The following is a 27406-nucleotide window of genomic DNA, read 5'->3' on the forward strand; positions in this document are numbered from 1 at the left end:
CTCATTTATTGCAGTAGGGTTTCTCAGAATAACTAGCCCCTCGCCACACACTTTATACACTTTATTCACTTTATTTTTTTTACACACACACGAAGATTAGTCACAGTTCTCACAAGTTGATTCTCACAGTGCAAACCTTTGTAGATTTCAAAACGTAAACGTATCATTATGCCGTGTTTTTTCTTCGTCTTCCTGCCACTTTTGTGCGCCTTTTTCCCTCCAGGAGTGATGATGTCATCATCACTCCATAAGCCGATGAGATTATCACATGACATTTTTGAACGGGGATATTTCTTTTTAACTGTTTTCAATTTAACGTAATATTTAAGTGTTTCTTAGTTTTAGACTAGTTGGTTAGTCTATTTCAAAGTTTTAAACCATATCCCAGGGTTTTTACTTCACCATTTATGGAGTTTTAACAAGCAAATAAAAGACAGAGCTTAATTCTGTAAAGATTAGATGAAAAATACTCAAAGGATAAATTAAATTGGTTTATTATTTTGTTACATAAGTTGAAAAAAGTAAAACAAGTAACTACAGAAACAACATAAAAGAAAAGTTAAACAATCAAATAAGTAAATGAAGGGTGGGAGGGAGGAGGAGAGAAAACCCCAACAATCCCCTCTGAGCAAGCACTAGGCGACAGTGGGGAGGAAAAACTGCCTTTTAACGGGCAGAAGCCTCCAGCAGAACCAGGCTCAGGAGGGGGCAGTCAACTGCTGGGACTGGTTGGGGGGTGAGGGTGAAAAAAAGAAAAAAGATTAAGAAGGTAGGGAATATGTGTTAGGAGAGAAAGGGAGAGGGGGGACAGGAGAGGTGAAAATTAAGATGGATCACAGGTGGAGGAGGACGAGGCTAAATCATCTGAATAACCAGCAGAAGCCTCTTTTCTTCGTTTCCAGGTATTTTTCCATGAGTGCTTTTTTCTCCAGGATAAGAGTTCTCAACTGATCGTTTGTTTCTGCATTTTGCTTCTCGAGTTGCTTGCATCTTTGCTCCATTTCTTTTAATCCTGCTTGTTCTTTTCTAGACTTTTCTTTCGGGTCTTTGTATGTTGCCTCCTCCTTCGATTTGCCTTGCACATGTCTGTATTTCTCTCTTGTTTTTTGTTGTGCATCTCTTCTATCAGGTCAATTTTTCTCTTGAATTCTTGATGCATATGCAGCAGGTATTCACATTTTTTCTCTTGTTGTTGCTTTTGTGCCTGCATTTCAGTTATTTGGCTCTTCAAGTCACTGACCCTCAACAACATCACATTCATGAGCTCTGAGTGTTTTTTCCTTATTCCATCGATCGTACACTGCATCTCTGAACATTGTTTTTCCAGTATTTCTTTTTCTTTTTCCAGTTCAGGTGTTTTGTCCTTCATTTCATTACAAAATTCTCGCAGTTCTAGATTCCTTCTCTCAAAGTCCTGGAGAATACGTTTTTCTTCTTCCTGTTGCTTTTTTTCTTCAAGAAGCTCTTTATTTTTGCACTCTGTTTCATCAAACCTGACTTTCAGATCTACGTACATTTCCCTCATGGCTTTGAGTTTGTGCTCCATTGGTGTTTCTTTTTCTCTCTCCAGTTCAGGTGTTTTGTCCTTCATTTCATTACAAAATTCTCGCAGTTTTAGATTCCTTCTCTCAAAGTCCCGGAGAATACGTTTTTCTTTTTTCTGTTGCTTTTTTTCTTCAAGAAGCTCTTTATTTTTGCACTCTGTTTCATCAAACCTGACTATCAGATCTACGTACATTTCCCTCATGGCTTTGAGTTTGTGCTGCATTTGTATTTCCTTTTCTCTTTCCAGTTCAGATGTTTTGTCCTTCATTTCATTACAAAATTCTCGCAGTTTTAGATTCCTTCTCTCAAAGTCCTGGAGAATACGTTTTTCTTTTTTCTGTTGCTTTTTTTCTTCAAGAAGCTCTTTATTTTTGCACTCTGTTTCATCAAACCTGACTATCAGATCTACGTACATTTCCCTCATGGCTTTGAGTTTGTGCTGCATTTGTATTTCCTTTTCTCTTTCCAGTTCAGATGTTTTGTCCTTCATGTTATTACAAAATTCTCCCAGTTCTAGATGCCTTCTCTCAAAGTCCTGGAGAATACGTTTTTCTTCTTCCTGTTGCTTTTTTTCTTCAAGAAGCTCTTTATTTTTGCACTCTGTTTCATTAAACCTGACTATCAGATCTCCGTAAGTTTCCTTCATGCCTTTCAGTTTGTGCTCCATTTGTATTTCCTGTTCAGTCTTCTGTTGGCGGATTTTTTCAATTGTTTTCTCAGCTTCATTGCCCAAGGACACAACGACCAGGACAGAGAGCCCGGGGATCGAGCCGGCGACCTTCCGGTTACAGATGCACTTCCCAACCCCCTGAGCCACGGGGGCTCGGAAGGTGATCTGCACCATCAAATTTGCCGTAACGAGCAAACTGAGACATGTCCACTTGATACTCGTGTCTGCAGCTGGTGACCACTGTGGGGAGCTCATGGCAGGCTAGAAACACGCTGTTCACGAACCTCTTTCTGGCATCTGAATACACGACATGGCCTTTGTATCTGCTCTGGTAATGAATTCATCCTCGTGTAAGAATGACAGGAAAACCAAACTGTTCGCCATACATTACTGATTCCTGTACTTTCCATACTTAGCAGAGGCCTGGCTTCGGGACGCACAGATGCTACTCACGCGTGGACGACTTTCACTGTTTGCAACTTGTACATGAGATGGTCCTGGAGCTTCTCCATCATGCTGCCTTTGCACAGTTACCTGGGGTTCAGTCTGGATTACCTGCTGTACTTTAGCATTTGGCACAGACGCTGAGCAAACACCTCTCTTTACCACATCTGCATAAGACACTGCGGCTGTCTGAACGCTGCTCTGCACTTCTGGACTGGGAATACTAGTAACAGACACATTTACCTGCTCACCGCACTGGGAAACATTTACCTGTTCCTTCTCCTTTTGCCATCTAAGGTTCTGGGACTGCGACCTTTGAACTTTTCTTGGCATTTTGTGTAAATACAAACTGGACCTTATATGTATTTATACACAAATGTAAACAAAACTCAACCTCGAAACATGAAAAGCTAATAACTCTTCAAGTTTCTATTAAATTGGAGAAATTTAAAATTATACAAATGTTAAAGAGTTCTTATAAATATGTAATTGATTTAAAAGGCTGACTTAAATACAAACTAAATATTAAAGTTATTTGAAGTTCTCCCTTAAAAACACATCAGTTTTATCGCAGCTTTTTCAAAACCTGTATATTATTACTTCTTATATTTTTTTAACCAGACTGGTTAAAGATTAAATTTAATTTTTCAGATGCTACTTTTGCTGCTTTGAGGCTGAATCAGTCTCACAAACCATCAGCTATCATCTGAGGACTTATTCTATGTGGGCAACAGGTGATGTTTTGGTGCTTCTGATGTATTCACCCGTTGCCTACTGGTGGTGGTCACCAGTAGGTGACCACCACCAGTAGTCAGCCGAGGTGCCAGTGTCTGGCAGCCTCGGCTCTGTCAGTGCGCCCCAGGGTGGCTGTGGCTACAATGTAGCTTGCCATCACCAGTGTGTGAATGTGTGTGAATGGGTGGATGACTGGACGTGTAAAGCGCTTTGGGGTCCTTAGGGACTAGTAAAGCGCTATACAACTTAAAGAAGTCCAGACGCTTTTCTTTGCAAGCTCCTTTGACATATTCAGTTAAATTTTATTTATATAATCACATCAGCAGTTTCCTCAAGGTGCTTTATAATGTACCCCCCCCCCCCCCATAATAATACAGAAAAAACCCCAACAGTCAGACGACCACCTAAGAGGGAAGGAAAAACTCCCTTTTAACAGGAAGAAGCCTCCAGCAGAACCAGGCTCAGGGAGGGACAGCCAACTGCTGTGATGCATTGGGAGTAAAGGGAAGAAAACATAGTTTGCAAACATCCTAATAAAACATATCTGGGCTGCATCTTTGCTCCAAACAGACTTCTTCTTACTTATATAAAGCTCCAGTTTGAATTCAAGGGGTTTAAAAAAGCTTTGCACTAAACTGTTTAAGAATTAAAGCTCGTTTCATTCACTTTCCCACATTTTCAGAATCTGACTGAAGTATTTTTATGGCCGGATGAAACCTGCTCGCTTTATGGCCAACTTGGACCCTCCAAGAGTGTAAAGACAGCTCTTAATGTGTAAACCCTACACTGGGTGTATCCCACCTAACACCCTTTGACAGCTGGGATGGGCTCCATTCCATTGTTGTTCCATTGTTCTGCTTCCAACACATCAGCTTTAAGAACTGTCCATTCACTTGCTATTTAATTGATCTCAGATCTATTATGTGCCACCGTGTAACAGGATAAGGTTCTTCATCTGTTAGTCACTTAATCAATTTTATTTAATCATTGTACAGCATGGTCCCGCTTTACAAAGTAAGTGCATAGGACAAAGTATACAGCAGGACAATATTATAGTAAAAAAATATTGGGAAACAACCATAATGCAAATAAATGTAAAACAAAATGTTTCAATATAAGAATTAAGAAGAATTATACAACATCAACATTAAAAACATCACAGTCGTTCATTTTAATGGTGTGGCATATGATATGTGTCTTACCACTTGCATGTGAGACCTAATCTTGTATACACGTTTAGTGGTCCAGCTTCTAAAAAGGCACCAATAAGAAGCTCATTGCTTTTGTTCTTTCTCTACTCATGCAGAAGTCTGATTTTGTAAACAAAGTAGATAAATATGTACATTTAGATAAAAATATAAATACAACTCAAACTTTTACAGTGTCATGAGAGAAAGCATGGTTTAAAATATTAAAAAAAAAACCTCTTAAGGTGCTTCATAATGTTCAGCTGGTGGGGTAAGTGCAGTCTTTGAGTTCTCTGAGTGCATTCACTTTACTTTAAAGCAGAGCACTGTAGGGTGCAACAGAGCATCGCACTCCGATTTTTGACTGTCACAACAAAGTCAGCGAAATTTATAAGGATTTTAAAAACACAAATGAAATATGAAACTGTAACAAATTCTGAAAACTGTTATAACATTTTCATTAGGTCATGCACACACACTCATATTCTGTGCCATTACTGTGATAAAAAGAGTTGTAAGTCACATTCAGAGTCAGGGATGCCTGTACTTGCACTTGCCTTGTTAGAGATATTAACACTAGTAGAGATACTTGTCTGTATCTCTAACCCTGCAGTATGAAAAAGTGCCTTAGAAAATATAAAGCGATGACGACATCAGCGGATGGCATGCTAGTAACAATCAGAGTCTGGCCTGCTCCTCGTGCAATCTGTGAGTCATTGTTGAAATGTTGCTTCAGCACTGAGAAAGCGGTGACGGCAGCCTCCTACTGAGAGCAATAAGAGCTGCTAAGAGATGGCACCACGCAGACATCAGACCTTTGGTGGAGGAACTGGCCTCAGAGCCTGGAGGACAAAAGAGAGATGGATATGTCCAAAAATGTTAAAGTGACATTGTGCTCATTTTTATGTTTATTTTTATCTTCAGATGACTGTGTGTAATATAAAATGAATCACTTACAGCACTGAGAACAGAATTAGTAAAGTGACCATTAACTTTATGAAATGGTTTAGCATCTTTTAACTCACTTATTTTTTTTGGGGAAAGCTAGCCAACAAAGGAGACAAGCAACCAATTATATGTGCTTTTTTGTTATCCAATCAAATTAAAGAGTTGCTGGTTAATCTATGGGGAAGGTTTTTTTCCAGCTGAAATAGTAAAGAAAACTAGTTAAAGACCGGTGAGCTCTGGTACCTGCCGTGCAGCTGTGTAGTTTGAAATGGGTGGTGTGGGTTTGTTCCCTGGTGGAGCTGGTGCAGTTCTGTGGATCTGAATGACTGGTTTGGGTTTGGTCCCCGCTGCAGGTGGTGGAGGTGGAGGTCCTTCAGGCTTTGGTCTGTCAGCCTACAAATATCAGGTGTCATTAGAAATGTGTTGGAACAGTTTTTAGATCAAATTCCAGCTCCATTCAGAACATCACCTGTTGGCCTGATGCAGGGTAACTGGGTGGAGGCTGTTTGCTGTGGTAAGCCGGGTTCTGCACGGCTATCTGCTTCCTCTGATTTGTTGCACTGCAAACACAGATTGAATCAACAGGTGACGACCCTCATGGAGGCGAGTTTGCAGAAACAGAGGCGTACAATGGCCTCCAGTAGTGTCATGATTACTCACGTCGGCAGGATGGGACTTTGTCGCTTTTTCCAGATGATTCCTGCGATGGCAGCAATGATGCCTAGGACCAGTAGTGTAACCATGACTGCAATGACAATAGTTTTTCCTACAGAGACAGAAAAAAATCAGTTTGCTTGGGTTGTAGTTGTGCAACATGACACAGTAAATTGAACTTAATCTGTAGACTGAAGTAGATGACTCTTACCAGTACCACTAAAAGCTGTGTCCACTGAGTCACAGTTAGGAAGCATCCACCCAGGCTCGCACTGGCACTCACTTTTGTGGTTGCACACCTGGAAAGCACAAAGAAGATGTTGCCATTATTAGACTTTAAGTAGAATTTAAGTAATATAAAACACTCAGCCCCAGTATAACTGGTGGCATGTAATTAACTAGATTTACCCAGTATATAGTTATAGTGTATATTATATTATCGCTTTAGCTTCTGACAAATTGACTCTAGTTAGTTTTATTTCATTTTGCATAGACTATAAGTAAAATATGAATAAGATGCTAGGCTAAATTATGTTATTATGATTAACTGAGAGTTTTTGCTTGCTTGAGCCATTTTATAAAATAAAGTTAAATGAAAAATATTTAGAGGTTTTCAAGTTTTTCTCATTTCATTCACATTTCAAAAAGTGAAAAATCAATTTGCACTTATTTAGTGCATATTTGCAATCACACTGCAGTTGTAAATGTTTACACGTGGTTCTAAAAAAGCCTACATGAGTAAGTTTGGGCATGTCTTGTATATCTCACATCAGCATTTCAGGGATGCCTTAGAAGGGTGGCTTTGTCTTTACAGGGCTAAACCTTTTAAAACAACTGGAGCTGCATGGCCACCATTGGTGTGGTTATCACATCCACTTCAAATATTTAGGTTATGTTTCACAATTTTTATTTATTTCATCATTATTTTATGGTGTTATTGTATTGTAGTTTGCTACAGATTAAACTGATTTTTTGGCAGAGGGGGGGAAATCCTGTAAAATCCTGCGTTTAAAATTTGCAAAATACACCGAATATTAAAAAATTCCAAAATGATGCATTTTTCCCCCTTATTTCTACGAAGTCGTTACCTCTGGGACTGAACAATAAAGTCAGCAGTGATAAATCCCAAAAGCTGCAGCTGAATGGCTGATTGAAGCTGGCTATCAAATGTGAGTAGATCACGATAGACCACAGTGCTAAACTGACCAATTTAACAGTATTAAAATGTGTGCATATAGCCTTGAAAACAAAGTTAACCTCAGAATCTGTCTGCTAGGCCAAACTTCCATTAGTTTGAGTCAGTGAGTGAGACCTCTCATGGATCCAGGTCATTTACCAAAATGCTAGTGTTAGCTTACAACTTTACTTTTGGCTCCAAAATGCAAACATGACATGACCAATATGACCCCATTAAGCTTGAAGTTATAAAACATTAAGTCCAAAACTCAATGCAGGCTATGACAGTGACTCCATCCACCTTTCACACATAAGCTACATTTTAAACATGGATATGTTGGATTAGCTGCCCCCGGCTAACAAAGGATTTAGTTAAAGTTGCAGCGAGAAATCACACAAAAACTACTTTTAACCCTTTGATTTTGTAAAGTTGATCTTAAATTTCACTCTTAGCGGCATTAAAGTCTTTAAAAGCTTTAGAATCCTGTTCACAACTATGAGGGTACGCAGCTTCTCCTCTTAATAACTTTTTGAAAACAGATGAACTAATAATGAAAATACCAGAATATACAGTCCAGCACAAAACTGTTATAAATCAGTTCCACCTCAATGGATGAGTTTTTGGTGTCATCATGTACTCACAGCATGGCCTGGGCATTTTGCTGAACAGTTGGTGTTTCTGTATGCTGTCTGCAGATCCACACACTGATTCTGGCTGCACACCTTGGAAAAGACAAGTCAGGCATATATTTATAACCCGGGTTAAAAAGATGCATAAATAGTAAAAGATAAGTGGAGTCTGAGAATATAAATATCAAAGAGTTCATTTATTTAAATTTTCTTGTATATTAAAAAGGTAAAAGTTCATGTAAACTGATTAAAAAACATGTTTGCATTGTTTAAAATAAGTTATCTTTCTTTTCTTGTGAATTGTTTGTGAGAAATGTAATTTCCTACGGGGATATGGTCTGTGAAGGTAACACAGGGTAGAGAAGGAAAAAGAAAAAAAAGGAGAGCGCGAGGAGAGAGGGCGGTGGTGCGTGAGTTACACGGAGCATCCGGATAAGTTAGCTTGTGTTTATGTAGTATCAGTAAGTGTGTTTTGACTTTTCGGACAGATAAGTCACAGTGTCGGTAAGCTAGTGACATAACACGTAAAGTTTCAGCGTGAGTCTGCTGGACTGTGTGCTTTGTTTCTTGCGGCCGTGCACGCATTGAGTTAAAGTGAGGCTAACCCAGCCGTTCGCTAATAAGGACTACTGTAGGCTGCCGTTTCGCTAAAGTTGTGGAACGTAACAAGCTGCAGAGGATCGTTACCGAACTGGATAACGACGGACAGACCCCAGATAGTCACTCTGAGTGCCCGCGTCACACAGAGTACCTCTGGCAACGTGGGAAGCTAAAACAGGTAGCTTGTGGAGCACGTGGAGATCACAGACCTTCCTCATCTTTGTGCTACTGCATTCAGAGCGGAGTGTTTCTGAAGGAGCTGAAGACAACTGGTTGCCTGGATTAATCTGGTGGGAACTGCACGTTTCACAAGGTACTGAGTTTATTTATTTATTTTTTGCTCGTTGAGTGAAGAACTTCCGGTTGGGAGATCGTTTTGGATTTATACTGGAGCAATACAGGCCTGCAACGTAGGGTTTATCTCTGCCGGCTTTAGGTTTAGTTTGGGACTATAATTGTTTTATCACTGGTGGTTTACACTGTATATGTGGAGATTCTGTGTACAGTGGGTAAATTGCTGTGTGTGTTTTTTGTTTGCCTGAATACTGAAATCTGCCATTTTGTTATTTTCTTGTTTTCATTGTTTGGTAAATTAAAGGAGGGTTGCAATGCTCTACTTTACATGGTGTATGACATGATTTACTGCACTATAGACACTAGTGTTCATTTTCGCGTGTAGTGTTACTGTTAAGGAATAAGCTTCATTGATCCCAGAAACAAAAGAGAAGTTAATTTAAAAACATCATACGAGAGTACACTAGAAAAAGAACCCAAAGCCCATTTATTTAATGGTATTGAGTAAATGAGGGCTACATATTTAACTTTATTTTGTTCTACACTGTAGATGCAGTAAGCAAAAAGTGGATTCAGGAAGCCTGCTACCTTTCCATCTCCACATTTAGTCCCCGTTTCCACCTGGCCTTGGTCACCGGTGGTGTCTGAGAAGAACGCTGCCTTGCATGTGCCGATGGTGACCATCCGGCCATAGTTTGGGTTGACATTACCGCCTTCACAGAAGAGCTTTCCACAAAGAACATCTCTGCAAAAGAAAGACAGTGTTTGTTTCTGATCACGTTTGGTTGATATGAAGAACGAAGAATTAAAATTAGGGTCGGAGGCAGAGCAACTGTTGCCCTGTACGTTCTACTGGGACTCACTCTTGCTGACAGGGGATGAACTGATTATTTGAGGGGCGTTTGCAGAAGCCATAGTAGACTCCTCTGGTGTTGTAGTTATAGCATCCTTGTTTGGCCTCCTTAGCACCTGATAGCAGCAGGAGATTGCATAAAAACCTAACTCTCCATATGACTTTCACATACATCCGTATGCGTATTGGCAGGATACTCACCTGATCCATACATCTTGACACACTGCTTAGGTCTCTGTGGACACTGACCGTTGTAGCAGTACCCTTGGCCTCCATCACATGGGAGCCCATTCACAGCAAACGCATCCTCTGGACAGGTCGTGCTCTTCCCATCACAGTACTCTGCCAAATCACAGTCATCCTGCTTTGCGCGGCACTGGCTGGAGGTAGGCAAGATCTGTGCCGAGCATATACCATCAACGTCTAAGTTATCTGAAACACTGTTTTTCTTAAAGTGTTATATGATTAAAAATTCCAGCGCTATGTCAAACACTCTGACTGCGTGAGCACTGTAAACAAAATATCAAAATGCAATACTGTGGTGTTGGTTCAAACATTTGCAAGATTCTCTAATTACTTGAGGACTGTAGCTGAGCAAACAACTGGATCACCTCAGCCAGAGGAGAGACTTTCAGGGATGAAAATAAGTGACACCAGTTACACTGATCTGTCTTCTTACTGACTCACCTTACAGTTCTCACAGCACTCGCCTTCAGCACACTGTGAACCCTCTTTCAGGGTGCAGGTGGTGGCGTTGCAGCAGGGATTGGTGCACTCCTACAGGGACGACATATATTAGAACTCATCAGGCTGCTGTTAGGTCTTACTGCTGGGATGCATTATCAAACATCTGTTTGCTCTGTTCCCATGAGGAATCTTTATCGCTAGGTTTCATGGTTTATTGACACATAGAAAAGAACCCGATGAATGATTTCCACTGTGGGTGTCTGCTGGCCTCATGATCACACATCACGATGTTCAAACTACTAAAAGCAATGTCGAGGGTCACCAATATAGTCTATAATCAGTGTTCTCAGTTTCTACTTTCTACTTCCTTATTTCTTGATTTTCTGGAACTTTTGTGGTATAAGACCATTATAGAGTCTGAAGTACAAACATGTAAGAAAGTGTTGTAAACAAAATACCACAAACTTATAATTTAAAATCTGTTTTTTCAATATAACCACAGTCAAGGAAAAAAAAAACCCCAAACTTCTGTGCGACACAGCTGCCATATTTAATGGATTTCATCTCAAAGTACCACCTAACAACAGAAAGACTTTGGTAATCAAAAAACATGTAAGACACAACGAGCTGTTTTTGCTTATTGCAGCACCCCTGTGGTCGAAAGAGCCAACACCATCCGCATTTGCACATCCTGGTGTTTTGAAACCAGCTGGGGCGAGTGAGGACTCGATGTGCTTGTGAAGTCACGTGCCCGTTTGGGCTTTTCAATCAGTTATTATCCAGTGAGCACATCTGGGGTTGCGCTCCATAAAAGAAACAAAGTTTGCAAAAAGGATACCATGTTTTGTTCAGTATGACGTGGAATGAGTGACTGAGTCCGTAAACTCATCAGGAAGTGTTCAAAGAAGTCAGGGCTGTTCTCCTATGGACTCAACAGGGCCAGTAAAAGAATGCGGCTTTGACTTCACACAACACCTAAAACTATGTTTACCATTCATACTGTCTATGGTCCCCAAGTGAGTTAATCCCCATTGGCATGGTAGTCTATGGGGATGTTAAAATGCATACTCTGTCACTCTCCCCAACAAACTGCTTTTACAATCCTTTCCATATCAGGCATCACCATCGTCTGTATGGGAAGCATAAACAGCATACAGATGTCTTAATCAGCCAACATTCCACCCTGGGACTGCTTGAGTCTCCACATGTTGGTTTCTGTTATCACTGGCCTCTGCAACATTGTTTCTTCCTTGGGCCATCTTTAATTTCCCAGCTTCCAGTTTTTCTTCTATGCACAAGAATTCAGGAATACTGAAAGGTAAAATCCAATTTAATTTGCTTCTTGCTGCCGTTCCCAGGATGAGATTTGAGGATAAAAAAAAAAATATATCTTAGATTCCAGAAGCAAAATAGGAAACAAACAGGAGAGACATTTTCTCTAAGTGCAGAAGTGGATCAGTGAACTCATCACACTCATACAATCATCAACACATTTTTGTTGGTTTTACAGTTTTCAGCAGGGTCATGCGTAAAACTAGGTGAAAGCTGCGAGCTGACGAATGACCTGTTTTTAGTTTCAGAGACATGAGGCATACTTCCCAGAGTCTGACCTGCTTAGGCCAGAATCTGCCCCTCCCCCAGTCATGTTGGTTACCAAGATGCTCAAGTACTGCGGAAGTACTGAGCTACTCTCTACAAATAATTAAAGTGATCTCAATGCATTAATGTACCATTGCCTGTTTTCGCTCTCTTCTGTCCTTTGACAGCTCTCAGCTTTGTCGCAGGATCTATGCTTGCTCTTCTGGCCTACAGCAGCCTTGAGCCTACAGGCTCTGCTTCTCTCTCTTTACCCCAGTCCACACTCATGCCTTATCTCCCTTGAGCCTTATCACAGTTTCAGTGTTTAGTCTGCTTTGCACTTTCTCTTCGCTATCTGGAACCATCTTACAATTTTCTCACTCACCATGCTGCTTTGATGATGGTAGTTTGTGCTGTTGCACTAATTAGCGTCATAGCTTGGATTCCGTTCTGCTGTGATGGGCCATCAGAGTCGAATATATAAACACCACTGAATACTGTTTTGTACATCAATAAATCACGTTCAGTTCCTTCTAATGATCTCTCCTTGTTGAATTCCAGCAGAGGTGAAAACAGGTCTAAACATCACTCTGACTGGAATGTTCGTCTCACTGAAAACCACAAGCTGTTCAGCTGTTACACATCGCAAGCGAACAAAAAACTGTTCTCAGACACACTGGAAAAAGTGTTTGCATAACACGGAAGTTCACTTAAAACAATAATTTCTGTTCAGCTACACTATCACTGTCATTCTATAGATATAGTCTTAACACTACATAAAAGTGTTAAGACAACACATAAGCACATACTCCAAGTAATACTGCAAAAAAGAAAAAAATCAGCAGTTCTTCAGCTTCTGGTAGAAGTCAGTTGAATACTGGGCCTTGAAAAAATAAATATCTGTCTGAATGCACAGGCTCAGGCCCATTCGAAGAAGGTACATATCTGGTGTGCATCAGCAAGTTGTTTTTTTTTTTGTCTTAGAGCAAGCACCTCATTAAAAGAGTCAAGATCAGACAAAGGAAACATGGAGCTGAATTCCATTCTGAGAAATCAATAGCTGTAAGGCAGAAGCCATTTCAGACCTGAGCGTGCACAGACACAGATCAGAATCATAGCATAATAGTAATAAATACATTTGTACTGCTACACTGTTTATCAAACTAGTCTCTGTGAGTGAGAGGCCAGCAAAACATAAAGAAATAGAAGTTTGTGAAGCTACAATAGGCCTAGGCTGCTGAGGGCTTTCCTCCTGTTAAAAAGGGGTTTTCGCTCCCACTGTTGCCTAATGTTTGCTCATAGGCAGTTATTTGATTGTTGGGGTTTTCGCTGTGTTGTTATAAGATCTTTATCTTACAAAATATAGTCCCTTCAGACAGCTGTTGTTGTGATTTGCTGTTAAATGAATAAAACTCACCAGATTCACCAGATGCGATCATCAACTTGCTACACAATAAAACTTTTAAGCAGCTGATGTGCTTACTTACCTGCACGGAACCACAGTCGCACTGCTCTCCTTCCTCTTTGAAGCCGTTTCCACAGACCGCGGGAGCCACGACACTCTTGTAGTCTGGTTTGTCCAGCAGACAGCTGGGGCTGCGGCTTGTTAGGTACTTTTCATAGTTGCTGCTGCTGCAGCTACTGAAGCTTCGAGGAGTTTTCCAGCTGAAGAGAAACAAACACATTATTAGTATTATTATCTTTTTTTGTGTTATCTTTATCAGTGTCTGACACTAGGGAGACATGGCTGCACAATAGCTGTATGGTGGTACATATACAGCATGTACGCACCAAACATGCTCACACACGTTCTTCAGTCTCATAGCCATGTGAGATTAAGAGCTGCACCAGGTGACCTCCTTTTTGCTCCCAATACACACAGTTATTATGTTGTTGTACCAAATGAAACATGTTATGATGATCAAAACATTTAGTGAGGTTTGTAAGGCTCGTAAATGTTTATTTACGGTCACTTGTTATAGCCTGAATTTATTTGCTAACAGAAAGAATCTGCATTCAACTTGAAGGATGCTTCAAATCAGCTTTTCTTACCTGAGGGCTGCTGCCATGATGCAGCTATCGTCAGAACATAAACAACCACTGGAGTCATCGTGGTTCATGCCCAGGTTGTGGCCCATCTCATGAGCCAGTGTTGCTCCCACTGCTATGGCTGCATCACTGTGATCCTAAGAAAAAAATGAAGCACAAGAAATAGCAGCAAAAATTTACTAACAGCAAGACAGAGCAACACAATTATGTCACATGTTTGTCTCAGTTTTAACATTTTCTCAGTCTATTCAGTCGGGACTTTCAGACTGCATGGATCTATTGACAGAGTTAGTGTAGTGGGCTACATGTGCAGTGCAAAAAGGAGGAAAATGTTTTAAAGGATTTTGTGAAAAATGATTGATTAGTCAAAGAATGAGTTTTACACGTTTCACTTATGGAGATGTGTGCATCTCAAATGTGCAAAGAAGACTTTGTAGACTGAGTCTGGTTCTAGATCATAATTTAACTTAGTTTTTCTCTTTTAGCAGGAAGTGGTCACTACATGTTAGTGATAAAGTGATGGAAATGTCATTTGTTTTCTCTGGTATTTGGTCATTAATCAAAGTAAACAATAAAAAACAGATAAACAATTAAGTTGATTTTTGAGGGGCAAAGGAATGACTGAACTAAATGGATTTAGGAACATGTTTCCAAAATTCACATTTACCACAGCATGAAGAAAGGGCAGAAGTTATGAAGTCAGTGAGATACATCATCTGGGAAGCATGAACACCTCACCTGTACTACGCCAACAGAGTGACCAGAACAGAGAGTTCCGATGAAAGCAAGACCCACAGTTGGTCCTTCAAAGTCGATACCACTGAAAGAGAAGATCAGAAAGTCTTAAATTCATATACAGGATTCATATCATCCATCTACTCACTAATCTAGCTACTACTAGATTAGATTAGATTAGATTAGCTACTGTGAACTTTCCTGAATGTTGAGGTGTGAACATTCAAGCACATTCTTATTTAAGATTCAATAATGGATCTGCTTGTGGTTGTATCTTGTGTATAAAACACAAGTTACACAAGTGTTATGTGGAAGCTTAAAACCTCTTAAGCTGATGTGTCAGGCCGGTTTAACCTGGGAGAAAAAAATATGGATACTCACAACTCAGATTTCTGAAATTTGTTTTCTCTTTCCTGCTCGGTTACTGTTGAAAGTAGGAGACATTTTGCTCCACATGATTTGAGTCTGACTGATTCTACTTATAGAATCTATTCATACCTTATAAGATGTGCATTGTCATGTTTTATCCTGGTCACCAGCTCAGAGTTTCTCCACTTCATGAAAGCATCCAGGTTTTCCCCTGCTGGGGGGGTCACAGAGATCAGGTCACCATTCGTCCATATCTCCAACCCCACCAGAGCAATAAAGGTCCTCAGAGGTTTGTAGACCTGAAGAAGACAACATTGGGGATGTAACATTATACTCCAACTGCTAGCAGCTACTGCAGAACAGTATGTAGTACAGTGTGTCTGTATTGGTATGGAATCTGTATAGAAATAGCAAAAAAAACAGACTCACCATGTTGACAAAGTTGACAATCTCAAATATTCTCTGTCTCATCTTCTTTTGATCCCTGTTCATCTTCACATACTGAAACACCACAAGACAAATTTCTCATCCTGCTTCTCAGCAGTTTATCTTATAGAAATCAATTTTTTTCAAACCAAGGGGAAAAAAATGAAAGTTATAAAAGAAGATTAATTTTACCGCGCGGTTATCAGCAACAAGGACGAGCTCAACGTATTTCTGCTGCTGTACAATAGAAATACCCTGAAGAAAAAGAACAACACAAATGAAGACTTTTGGCCATGTCTACTTAAACTCTGTCACATTTAACTTGAGATAGTTTGAAGACCTAAAAGGTTTCAGAGGTCATGACTTGGAGGAACTCTGGTGAAGAGGACAAAACTAATTGTGTTACCCCTGATCTAGAGCGGCTGCGGCTTGTTGGAGGTTCATAGTCGTCACTCCAGCTGGTGTTAGTGACCCCACACACGGCAGGCGTGAAGTTCTTTTCATTAAAAGTCATCACTGCATGATCCCCCTCATCGTCACTGGATAGTGGCTCAATCAGGTACCTTTGAGCAGATGTTCTGAAGTAACCCCTAAACCAAATCATGCTGGTTAGTTCATTCATTTTTCAGATGTTGCTTTGAGGCTGAATCAACTCAGGAACCTATCCACTGTCATCCAAAGACTTATTTGGGCCAAACTTTCTCTTGTGTTGTTTTCACTTCAAGATTGTTATTATTGCAGTGTGATTTTAATGGCTTTTAGCACTTTTGTTTTTGTTTTCCTGAACTTTAACATGCTGACATCATGTTAATCATTATACATGTTGATGTTAATGTAATGTTTAGGTTTAATTAAAGTTAGAGTCACTGTGAGGTAAGGTTTGGTTGAGGGTTAGGATAAGGTTAACATCTAAATAGTAATGAGAGTATTTGCACAACTTGTTTCTGGTGAACCAAGGTGGCCTGAAATCTATTCATCTCATATGAAGGTTTAACATTATTAATTTAATGCGTTATGCAAATACAAAAACTGGTTACTTGGCTTTGTGGCTTAATACAACAAAGGAATGAAACTGTGAGGTTATTTGAATTATTATGACATACAGCATGGGTGGGTATTGCTTTGGAAAGATGTCATGACAGTTTAAATAAAGCAAAGATGGAGACGGTGGCTCACCTGAGTCCATCACAGGTACTGATGCTAACAGATGACTCACTGTCGTTCACAATCCTCCCATGATAGAAGCAGTGATCCTGGCAAGGACATGAAAATGGTGACTGTGTTATTAAATGATAACATGTAACTTTCTTTTCATCTGCTTATGTCTCCAGCGTTCACTAACAGCCTTAAAAGCCTTTGAAGCGTTTTAAATCTAGTAAAATGTGCAATTTTACAGCTGTAAGTTTGCCTACAAACACAAACACTTACAATGTCATTCGGTACTGTGGTGACTCGAGTCCCATCTTCTTGGTAGTAAGACTCAGTGTAATCTTTGGTAAGTAATTCACTAAATATAGAAAGATAAAGAATAACATAACATTATTTGATGTGAAGAGTGAGTCTAATTCCAGTTTATTCAAAAAAATTCCTTATTTTGAAACAGGGTATTTTATATTACTTGTATATCCATTTGTCCACTTATTTTCTCACACTGCACAGACACACAGGTTTAGGGAAGTAAAAACGTACTTATTTCTTTCAAGTTGCATTTCTATGTCTTGTCCGCCCACAGTCATTGCATACGTAAGAGTGTCTGGTCTGTGGTACTAAGGGCAAAAAAACAGGAAATTTTGCTTTGAGTCATTCATTTTTATTTTTTCATTTTCCATAATCAGGAGAAAAACAGCAGCTGATTTGTTTGACATCACAGGATTTAAAATAGAAAAGAAAAGAAACCTCTGTGTGTCTTTTTCTGATTGTGTGAAGTCTGACCGGTCGAACCACCTCATAGTGCTTTCCCTCCTCAAATTCAGGACCATGGCTTCCTGTGGAAGTGAATCACATATGTGTGATTAGAAGAAGGATATTAATTTTGGATGCTAGTGTCAACAGGGTCTATTTTGTAATTAGTCGAATGCTTAACTCATTGCTTTCATTATTTGTGCTAACTAATCTCGTCTGATTACATCCGGCTTTTCTATAAGTTTTATGTATCTATTTATTTTTAACCAAACCAATAAAACAACAACAAAAAAACTAACCTGACTACATAATTTGATATCCCATTCCAAATGTCATTTATGTTGCAAACATGTGATCATCGTGACTTTAAACATTTGTTTATAGTTACATTCTCAAGTTTTTAAGCGCATTCCTGGTAACAAAGCCTTTTGTAAACAGAAAGTTTATATCCTTATACCAAGTTAGTCACATGAATGCTTTCGCAATCATGTCCCCTGGAGAAAGAGGTGAACCACTTTTTTTGCCTGTCCTATTTGGTTCTTTAGCCGTCAGAATTGTTGTCTGAAGACCAACAAGGATACCCAATGGATTTACTTTGCCAAATGGATCATCACGGCCTTGCCGTATTTATTGGTCCATTTGATCAACCTTTGTTGTTATTATTTATTTTATTTTATTTTCAGTTGTTACAGATGGGACAGACATGACTGAGGGATAGGAAAGGTAGAAAGAAAGATGAAGGAAAAGAAAAACAGAAGGGAAGAGGGACAGTGAGAAAGGGCACTTAAAAAGAGAAAGAAGAGAAAAAAAATCTCCTGGATCACCTGTTGAGAGAAAAAGAAGAGAAAACAAGCAAAAGAAAAAACAGAGCAACATACTAAACACAACACCATCACGTTAATCTAGCTAAGTGTAAACAGCAGTAAATGCTAAATATTGAATGTTGTTGTGCAGCAAGCAGGACCGACAGCGCATAATGTGCTTGGAAATAGCAGCCAATAAAGGTGTAGTTTATGTCTATGAACAGTGAACACCCGTGTGCACACCTGTGTGGATCAGCGCGCCTGTATTCAAAAGGTTTCCCCATGTAATGGTCTGCTAGAGGATGTAGAGTGCCATAGCCCTGTCCCCCAGGGCATGAAGCAGGCATGGAGGAGATCCAGGCTCCAGACATCCAGAGGCCCCAGAGTGCGAGAGCCCAAGGAGGACCACCGGAGGGGCATCCGTGCCACCCTCCTTGGAAGAGCTGAGGAGAGCCCCAGATGAGGGGTCACCCAGTAGCCACGGAGCAGAAGCCAGAGGGGGCTGCAGTGGCGTGCCCGCCGGCTCTGCCGGCAGCCAGCTGTGCCAGAGTAAACCGAGCCGCAGGCCCAGAGGCTGGAGGCCCAGGGCCCCCTTTGACCCGGAAGAGGCCTGACCGAGCAACAGGCACCAGGCCCTGCCAAGTAGTCACCGGGAGTGAGCTGGTACATACCTGAGCGCCCAGCCCCGGACACCAAGAACCACCAACGCACCGACCCCTGAGGGCATCAGTTACTGGCAGGGAGTGTGGTGAGGGGAGATAGGCCTTTGGAGGGCCTGAGAGCCCAGGCCTTTGGAGGGCCTGAGAGCCCAGGCCTTTGGAGGGCCTGAGAGCCCAGGCCTTTGGAGGGCCTGAGAGCCCAGGCCTTTGGAGGGCCTGAGAGCCCAGGCCTTTGGAGGGCCTGAGAGCCCAGGCCTTTGGAGGGCCTGAGAGCCCAGGCCTTTGGAGGGCCTGAGAGCCCAGGCCTTTGGAGGGCCTGAGAGCCCAGGCCTTTGGAGGGCCTGAGAGCCCAGGCCTTTGGAGGGCCTGAGAGCCCAGGCCCATCCAGATCGGGGCCTACGGCAGCAGGACCGCCCAGCCCCACAGGACCCGGGGCAGCCCACCCGACCCCACCGCAGAGGAAACTGTACCCACCCTAACATTCAATCATCTCCCAGACTGTACAAGACAGTAGACACCCAGGTTAAGTTTATTCTCCACCTCTCCTGTGACTCTCCCCCACCTGCAGAGTGGGCTCCTGCAAGGATGGAACAAACTCCCTGTCAGATGGAGAGCCCCCCAGTTAGGCTGATGTGCCAGAGGCCCCCTGCGCCAGGGCTGAGCCCCTGTGCACCCACCCGCCCACAACCTCGTCAACACACCAACGAGGACCGAAGCCCCCAAGGCCCAGCCAGAGCTCTAGCTCGGAGGCGAAGCACCCCCGAACCCCAAGCCCCCACGCCTGCCCCAGATCCACTTAGGGGCAGCCAGGCTACCAGGCCAGTAACCTACGTCCGCCAGCACAGACCCTCCCCCAGCCCTGCTGCACGCAGCCACAAGGAGAACACCCTCTAAGAGCAACCAGAGCCACTAACCAGGTTATGACCACAACCCCTGGGTTAAGCCCTCCAGGGATAACGTCCCTAGGGATTCTCCAGAAACCCTAAGCCTGTCCCTACCTCCACATCAACCACAATGGCGAAGGCGGGACCAAACCACGATCCCCCACCCCCGCTAGGTGATGAAGCCGATCAAAGTAGACCAGAGGGATTGATCTAATGTGGTGGCAGAGGCTGTCTCGAGACTAATGTGATCTATTAGATGGTTTCTATATTGGCTAGAATTAAGATTATTTTTATTTTTCCAGTTCATGAGGACTGTTTTCTTGGCGATGCATAGGGCAGTAAAAACCATGTGGACTGTATTAGTTTCTGTAGTGACATCATCCAATTTGCCCAACAAGCACACTAAAGGGGAGGTTGGAATTTTACATTTCAGGCACTTTGATAAGTCTTCACATATCCCGTGCCAAAACTTCTGCACTGGTGGACAGAACCAAAGAGCGTGGATGTAATTGTCTGGTGTATTGCCTTGACAGTGTGAGCAGTTGTTGGAAGATGTAAAGCCCATCTAGAACATCCGATGACCTGTATAGTGCACTCTATGTAGTATTTTGTGTTGTAAGATTATTCATATTATTGTTTTGTAATATGTCAGGGTTATTCCAGATAGGTGTACGTCTGCATGGGATTAATGAAGACTCTGTTATTTTTAGAAACTCCCACCATGCTGTCAGAGAAGAGCTGATGTTGATACTTTTAAAGCATTCACGTCTTTTGATGTTTGAGCTGATAAATGGTAGGTCTGAAATCTCTAGATTATTGCATAGTGCCTGTTTAACATCTAGCCAGGGCTCATCTAAGAAGGTACGGTTTAACCATCCTGAGACGTACAAAAGCCTGTTGGCTAAGAAATATTGTTGAAAATTAGGCAGATCTAATCCTCCTTTATCCTTGGTTCTTTGAAGCGTTTTTAAGCTTATACGTGGGGGTTTATCTTTCCAAAGGAATTTAGAAATATACGAATCCAGAGATCTGAACCAATCTTGTGATGGTTTGTTCGGGATCATTAAAAATAAGTAATTTATTTTTGGCAAGATCATAATTTTTATAGTGGCGACCCTTCCCATGAGTGATATGGGTAGAGATTTCCATCTAGTCAGATCGCCTTCTACTTTCTGTAGAAGTGGGATGTGGTTTAATTTAGTTAAGTCTGAAAGCTTAGGAGAGACATTAATACCTAAATATTTAATATTTCCAGATTGTAGTGGGGCAGGAGAAGAATTATGGAAGGAGCAGTTAATTGGAAGAACTGTAGATTTTGACCAGTTAATTGAATAATCTGAAACTCTTGAAAACCAGTTTATTAGAGTAATTACCTCAGAAAGGTTGGTTTGTGAGTTTTGGAGAAAAAGTAACACATCACCCGCATAGAGACTGATTTTATGTTCTACGTTCTTACATTTTATGCCCTTAATTGTTGTAGCCTGTCTAAATGCTGCTGCTAGTGGTTCGATAAAAATAGCAAACAGTGAAGGGGAGAGTGGGCATCCCTGTCTGGTGCCCCTCAGGAGACAGAAGCTGGAGGATGTCTGGTCATTTGTTCTGACACAAGCTGTTGGGGAATTATATAATATTCTTAGCCAGTTTATGAAAGAGTTTCCAAAACCAAATTTATGTAAAGTTGCAAATAAAAATTTCCAGTTAACTCTGTCAAATGCTTTTTCTGCATCTAGAGATAATATTGTGGTTTCAATGTTTTTACTGTATGAGTAGTCTATTAAATTAAGTAATCTACGTGCATTTGTTGATGAGTGCCTACCTTTTATGAAACCAGTTTGGTCAGGATGAATTGAGAGGGGGGTTATTTTCTCTAATCTTTTTGAGAGGGCTTTGCAGATTATTTTGAGGTCTACATTTATAAGGGATATTGGACGATAGCTTGAGGGAAATAAAGGGTCTTTGCCTGGTTTTAGCAGGAGACTAATGTTGGCAGAATTCATATTTTTTTTTAAGCTCACGGCTATAGTTTCTTATTGTCCACATAGAAATATTGACATACTACCTAACCTGCTGTAACGGGTGGTGCAGAGGTTGCTTTCTGATTTTTCCCCCCAGGCTACGAAGAGGCCGTTTTAGGATTTTACCACCATCTTTGCGTTATCCTGCACCATGAATATAAGCTTCTAATAATGGAGATTTATTTGTTGAGAGCCTGGAGGGAATTCTGTGAAACCTGACACAAACGTCCATTTTTTTTTTTTTGCCCTAACTCACGAATCCATGCAGTATTTAACAGAATGTTCCACATCACATTCACAAGGTGGGGATTTTTACTCAATTATTACTGGTATTGACATAAAACAAAGTGGAAACCAGGTGTGATTTACAGAGCCCGCAGAAGTAGTGTGATTAAATCAAAGGGCAAGTTCTCAAATTATAATCACATTTGTAAAAGAGTTCTTTGATTTCAACTTTAGCTAGAAAATGTTATTAGTTCCTTTTTATGGGAATTATTTCTGCATTCCAGATTTTCTCATAAAATCATCCTTCTCAGTGTAGCGTTTTTCTTGACTAAGACTCCCACCCAGTAGCCAGTTCTGTAAATTTCTGATCATTCTGTACCATAACTTGCTCCAGGAACCAGATGGAGTATATTTAATTAAATAATTAATCATTATTTTCATCTTTTTTTTCCTTTTGCTTAATTCTCTTCTCACTTTGTGGAGAAACATTTACAAAATTAAAGTCCTTTGCTTCACCAAGAATATTTGTGACTCAAGATTGTATTTCCCAGTCTGCAAAACCTGCCTGGAATAAATGATTAAGTCACTCTGAGTCACGGTTACCTGATAACCTGGTACATAGTAGCACCTGAGAGGGTGTTGGCTTTGTTGTTTTCCATAACTTACCTCTGAGGGAGCGTCACAAAACTAGCAGTGTGTTTACAGTAATTCTTTCTCTTTCTGTTATTTGACTGTAATGAGTGTGCATAGAAAGTGTTTTCAACAGGCGTGAGACACAGCCACTGTGTTTTAATGTTCCCTTTATAATCACATGTCTAGTAAACAAATGCAAAGGGTTGAGAGGCAAATTCATCTGAGCATGAAACATGAAACAGACCAGAGTTAAAGCATAGTGTCTTTAATTCCGGACAAAATACATCACCCTTGGCTAGGAGATTTAGAGGACTACTTGAGGAAAAGAAACCTGCCACCGGTAGAGGTTTGAATAAACAGAAGGTAGGACAAAACTAGGTTTTAGTTATTAAGTAGCCAGTGTGCTAGTGGAGGTAAAAGTATCCAGTGACTTACCGGAGAGCTTGAGAGAGGCATATAGGATGAGGACCCACAATAGGAGGTTTCGTGTCATTGTCCAAGTGCAAACTGAGTGTAACAGAGCAGACCAGCATTGTAATGACAATTTATAAACTAGGAGTTCCTGTTCTGTTAACCACGCCTATCTCTTACAAACATTCACTTCTACAAACTGGCTCAAACACGCCACTGCTTGTGTTGTGACATGTAGAACATGCTCCATGCTCTTACTTAATTATTAAGTGGCAAATTTTCACGTCCTATTAACCTTAAGCTTTATCAGTACTCATTTAGACATGTACATGGAATGAGGTTGTAAACCTCCCACCTTTTTTATGAATGATACTTAAAATACCTCTCCTTAAAAGCCATAAATAAGCAGTATGACTCACTGTGTGTTGTGGTTTAAGCTTTGCTGTTTCCGTTGTCGCACTTGTCACGCTTATGTAGAAACATCATAAAGTTTCACAGTTTTTTCCAAATATAGATATTAAGTGTCTTGTAAGCTCTACAAGAAAAATGTTCACGCCCCCCCCCCCCCCCCCCCCGCGCACGCACGCACACGCACAAACTCATCCTCCAACCACACACACCCATATTTTGCTCCATTGCGGTTTATTTCACACCTCAAACATTTAGTAAACAATTAAGCAAATACAAGTAATCTGCAATAAATTACAAGTAGTAAGAAAATACACTACTAACTCTTTTACGCTACGTCCACACCTACGCGGGTATTTTTGAAAACGCAGCTGTTTCGTCCACACGTAAACAGCGTTTCGAATCACCGAAAACGGAGATTTTTTAAAACTCCTTTTTTGCATTTACCTGTGGACGAGGAATACAGAGTTCCTCAGTACACAACGTGAAAGGTATGTGCCTTTTTTCACGTCATGCTGTGCACCACGTTATTGTTTACATGAGAGGAATTGCAGAATGGCAGATAGAGACAAAATACTTTTAATCTGACTATCTTCAGGTTTTACAGGCTTACACATGCAGTTACTGTCCCTCCATTTACAAAGGCGAAGCCAAAGGGAAGATATGCTTCACCATATTTTCTAGTCTTTGGCTTAGAATGAAGTTGGTTTGGAAACATATTCAGCGATGCTTCATCTCCTGCTTTGCGTTTCTGTGGCTGCCCAGTGCTAGCAGTGTCCAAGCGTTTTGTCCCCCCCCCCCCCGCCCCTTTCATACCGCACCCCCCTGCAATGGCTCTGCGCCCCCCCCCCCCCCCCCAGGGGGCGGGCCCCACACTTTGGGAAGGTCTGAGCTAAGTGAACATCAACAAAAACTGTCAGAAAAAAAGACCTAATTTTAAATCAGTAATAATCCAATCGGGTGACAGTCTGTGTATGGAGTAGCTATGGGTTGGCTAGATTTGTGTCCATGCAAATCTTAGGAACAAAAAGTTTTTTTGTAATTTATATGACTCTCATTAATTTATGAAGTTCCATTCACTGACACTAAAACCACTAAAGTGAATGACTGTCTCATAGTGACTGAGGTGACTTAACCCAAAAGTGAGAAGCAGCAGTTGTAAGTGGTAGACAATAAATCTTTAAAATGAAGCCAGAGATTAATTTTGTAATGATAAAATGCTTCATGACATGAAAGTCACAGCTTTATTAAGATTCAATACTTGATGCTAACCACTCCAAGGTTGTCGTCTAATACATCACTCTCAAAGATCACTGTCTGGAAGTATTATTCAGACAACATGAAATTGTTCATGTAATTTCTTCGACATCAATATCAAACTGAGTCATTGTTTGGTGTTGGCACAGTTATGCATCAGTTAATACTCTTGCTACAAGGTGAGAAGGTTCAGTGTGAGAAGAAACACTTCTGGGTGGAATTTGCATGGTGTCCCTGTGCTTGCTTGGGTTCCCAATTGGCACTCCACAATACAAAGATATGTTCATGTTAGGTTAACTGATTATTCTAAATTGGCTATATGTGCGTGTACTGTATAAGTAAATGCCAAAAGAGCAAATGTGGCTTTTACTGTAAAGCACTTACACTGGTCAGAGTAGACACCAAACAGTCTTAAGTGGAAGATCCTGTAACGTTTGAGCCCCCAGCTGATGCAGCATGCTCATCAGAATTTGCTCCCCATGGAGTTTTTCTACAGTACTAACATGAAAGAACACGTTTTTGGCAACATGAACAAAATCTACACTCACCCCTTTCCCAGTTTATTAGATATGGCTGTCCTCTTTCTTAAAACAATTTCAAGTCACAGAATCTCAGTTTTGATAAAGTTCACAAGGATGGACTTTGGTGGCATATTTCTGTAAGAGGAGACGACCCTGAGCAGCAGCTGCAGCCAATACTAGATTAAGTCTGAATGTCTTGACCACTAGAATCATCTTATGCTTACTAAACCAAGAGTAGCACATATTAGCCTCTTATCAAGCTAACCAGTGCAGTGAGTAACATTTTGAAGAACGGAATTTTTTTTGATGCATCACCAATGTTTCAAATAGGTTTTGCCAGAATTGTGTCAGGGCCAAGAACAAATTGTGCTGAATCACAACATGTTCATATCACTGGCAGCATCAGTTAAGTAATCAAACATCCTTCCTCTTCCTGTAGGAAAAAAAAACTACTTATGGCAGTACTTTTTCTCGATTTGAACACACAGTTTACAGAGCTGCCAGTGGAACACATATACATCTTTAACTGACAGATTAAAAGGACAACTGTGTGGCATGAGAGACACTGATCACAGAATCAATCACTGTTAATCAGACCAGTGATTGTGTCATTCTGTGATCCACTAAGGATACAATACGCTGACCTAACAGCTGTGACTCCATCACCCAGAAGTAATGGATCAACCTGCTGTTGAGTAAACTGGTCATGATGAAAACCCCAATAAAAAGGCTTTGACATTTCCAAATCAGGGGTACCAAAGTGATCATCAAGGTGACAACATCCTTCCTATGAACAAGCACTTGGCAATAGTGAGAACCAGGAACCAGGCTCAGGGAGGAGCAACCATATGCCACCAGTAGTTGGGAGTGAGGTGAAAGAGAAGCAGAGAGACACAATGACAAGTAAGGAATCAATGGCTCTTTCCTTACTTATCATTTGATGACTTAAAGCAGACTTGAAAATAAATAATCATTAAAACAAAATGTTCACCCAAACATCAGCTAAGAGGCACTGCATAAAAACAAGAAATAGGAGTGCAAGTGGAACTTTGCTATTGTGATGCAAAGTTTTAAGTAGAGGAAGCAGTCTGTCAAACCACATTTTTCAGATACTACATATCTTCCTTATTCTGCAGAATTACATTTGCTGAAGACTAGCTATAGAGAATCATTACAGTATGGGACTCTCCAGTTCCCTAAAATTTGGAGGGTAAAGAAAAACAGATCAAGGACAAGAGGAGGCATACAAATGAAATCCATAAAACCAGAATTTAAGAATTATGTGATTTGGATAACCTTATGTTGAAGTGCCTCTCACCCAGTAACCACTGGAATACGCTGACGACTTCCTGTCACCCTTCATTGAATATGGGTGTACATCAATTTATCAGGAATATACATGTAAACACACTGTGAAGCACACTGTTGGGAATGTTTCTGTTTTGGTTTGATCTTGTGCTCATTACAGCTCAGAAACAGCTTTAGTGAAGGTCACAAATACTCTTTTTATGGCCTCTGACAGTGCTCTCATCTCTGTGCTTGTCCTGCTAGACCTCAGTGCAGAGTCCAATACTGTTGACCATAATATTTTATTACAGCAATTAGAACATGCTGTATGTGTTAAATGTACTGCACTGCACTGGTTTGAATCTGTCTATCTATTATCTAAAAGACTTCAATTTGTTTGTTTAAATGGAGAGTCCTCTTAACACACTAAGGTTAATTATGGAACTCCACATGGTTTCAAGCTAGGACCAGTTCTGATTATATCATATATGCTCCCCTTAGGTAATAGCATTAGAAGGCATGGCATACATTTTCAAGGCTATGCCGACAGTGGTGGTCCTAGCCTGTTTGGCGCCCTGAGCGAACACCCCCTCTGGTGCCCCCCCACCCACACATAAAACATATTAAGGATTGTACATTAACATATTTTATTGTAAAAACTGTTGTCAGAACAATACTGAATTTAACCAGAGCAACACACACACACACACACACACACACACACACACATATATGAAGAGAGTGAGAGTATGCATAGTGTGCAAACGGCTAACAAACTGCCATCATAATTCGTCATACAATGAGAATAGGACAAATCAACA

General features: G+C 40.8%; 1 protein-coding gene across 1 annotated transcript; it reads right to left on the reverse strand.

Moving 5' to 3' along the window:
* Positions 1-3862: 3862 nt before the first annotated feature.
* On the reverse strand, positions 3863-23242 carry adam28 (ADAM metallopeptidase domain 28). Its single transcript, XM_084946861.1, has 22 exons — positions 23137-23242; positions 17477-17565; positions 17270-17346; positions 17009-17087; positions 16757-16833; positions 15987-16170; positions 15773-15835; positions 15584-15655; positions 15284-15453; positions 14789-14870; positions 14054-14187; positions 13489-13666; positions 10424-10513; positions 9938-10133; positions 9747-9852; positions 9472-9628; positions 8002-8082; positions 6395-6482; positions 6190-6295; positions 5999-6089; positions 5773-5922; positions 3863-5423 (listed from the first exon to the last, which is right to left on the reverse strand). The coding sequence occupies exons 1-22, from the start codon at positions 23192-23194 to the stop codon at positions 5391-5393; spliced, it is 2361 nt and encodes a 786-aa protein (XP_084802987.1). The 5' UTR covers positions 23195-23242; the 3' UTR covers positions 3863-5390.
* Positions 23243-27406: the final 4164 nt, after the last annotated feature.

This window comes from Perissodus microlepis, chromosome 12 (assembly GCF_051167445.1).
Source record: "Perissodus microlepis isolate ML-2025 ecotype Zambia chromosome 12, ASM5116744v1, whole genome shotgun sequence".
Lineage (NCBI taxonomy): Eukaryota > Metazoa > Chordata > Actinopteri > Cichliformes > Cichlidae > Perissodus > Perissodus microlepis.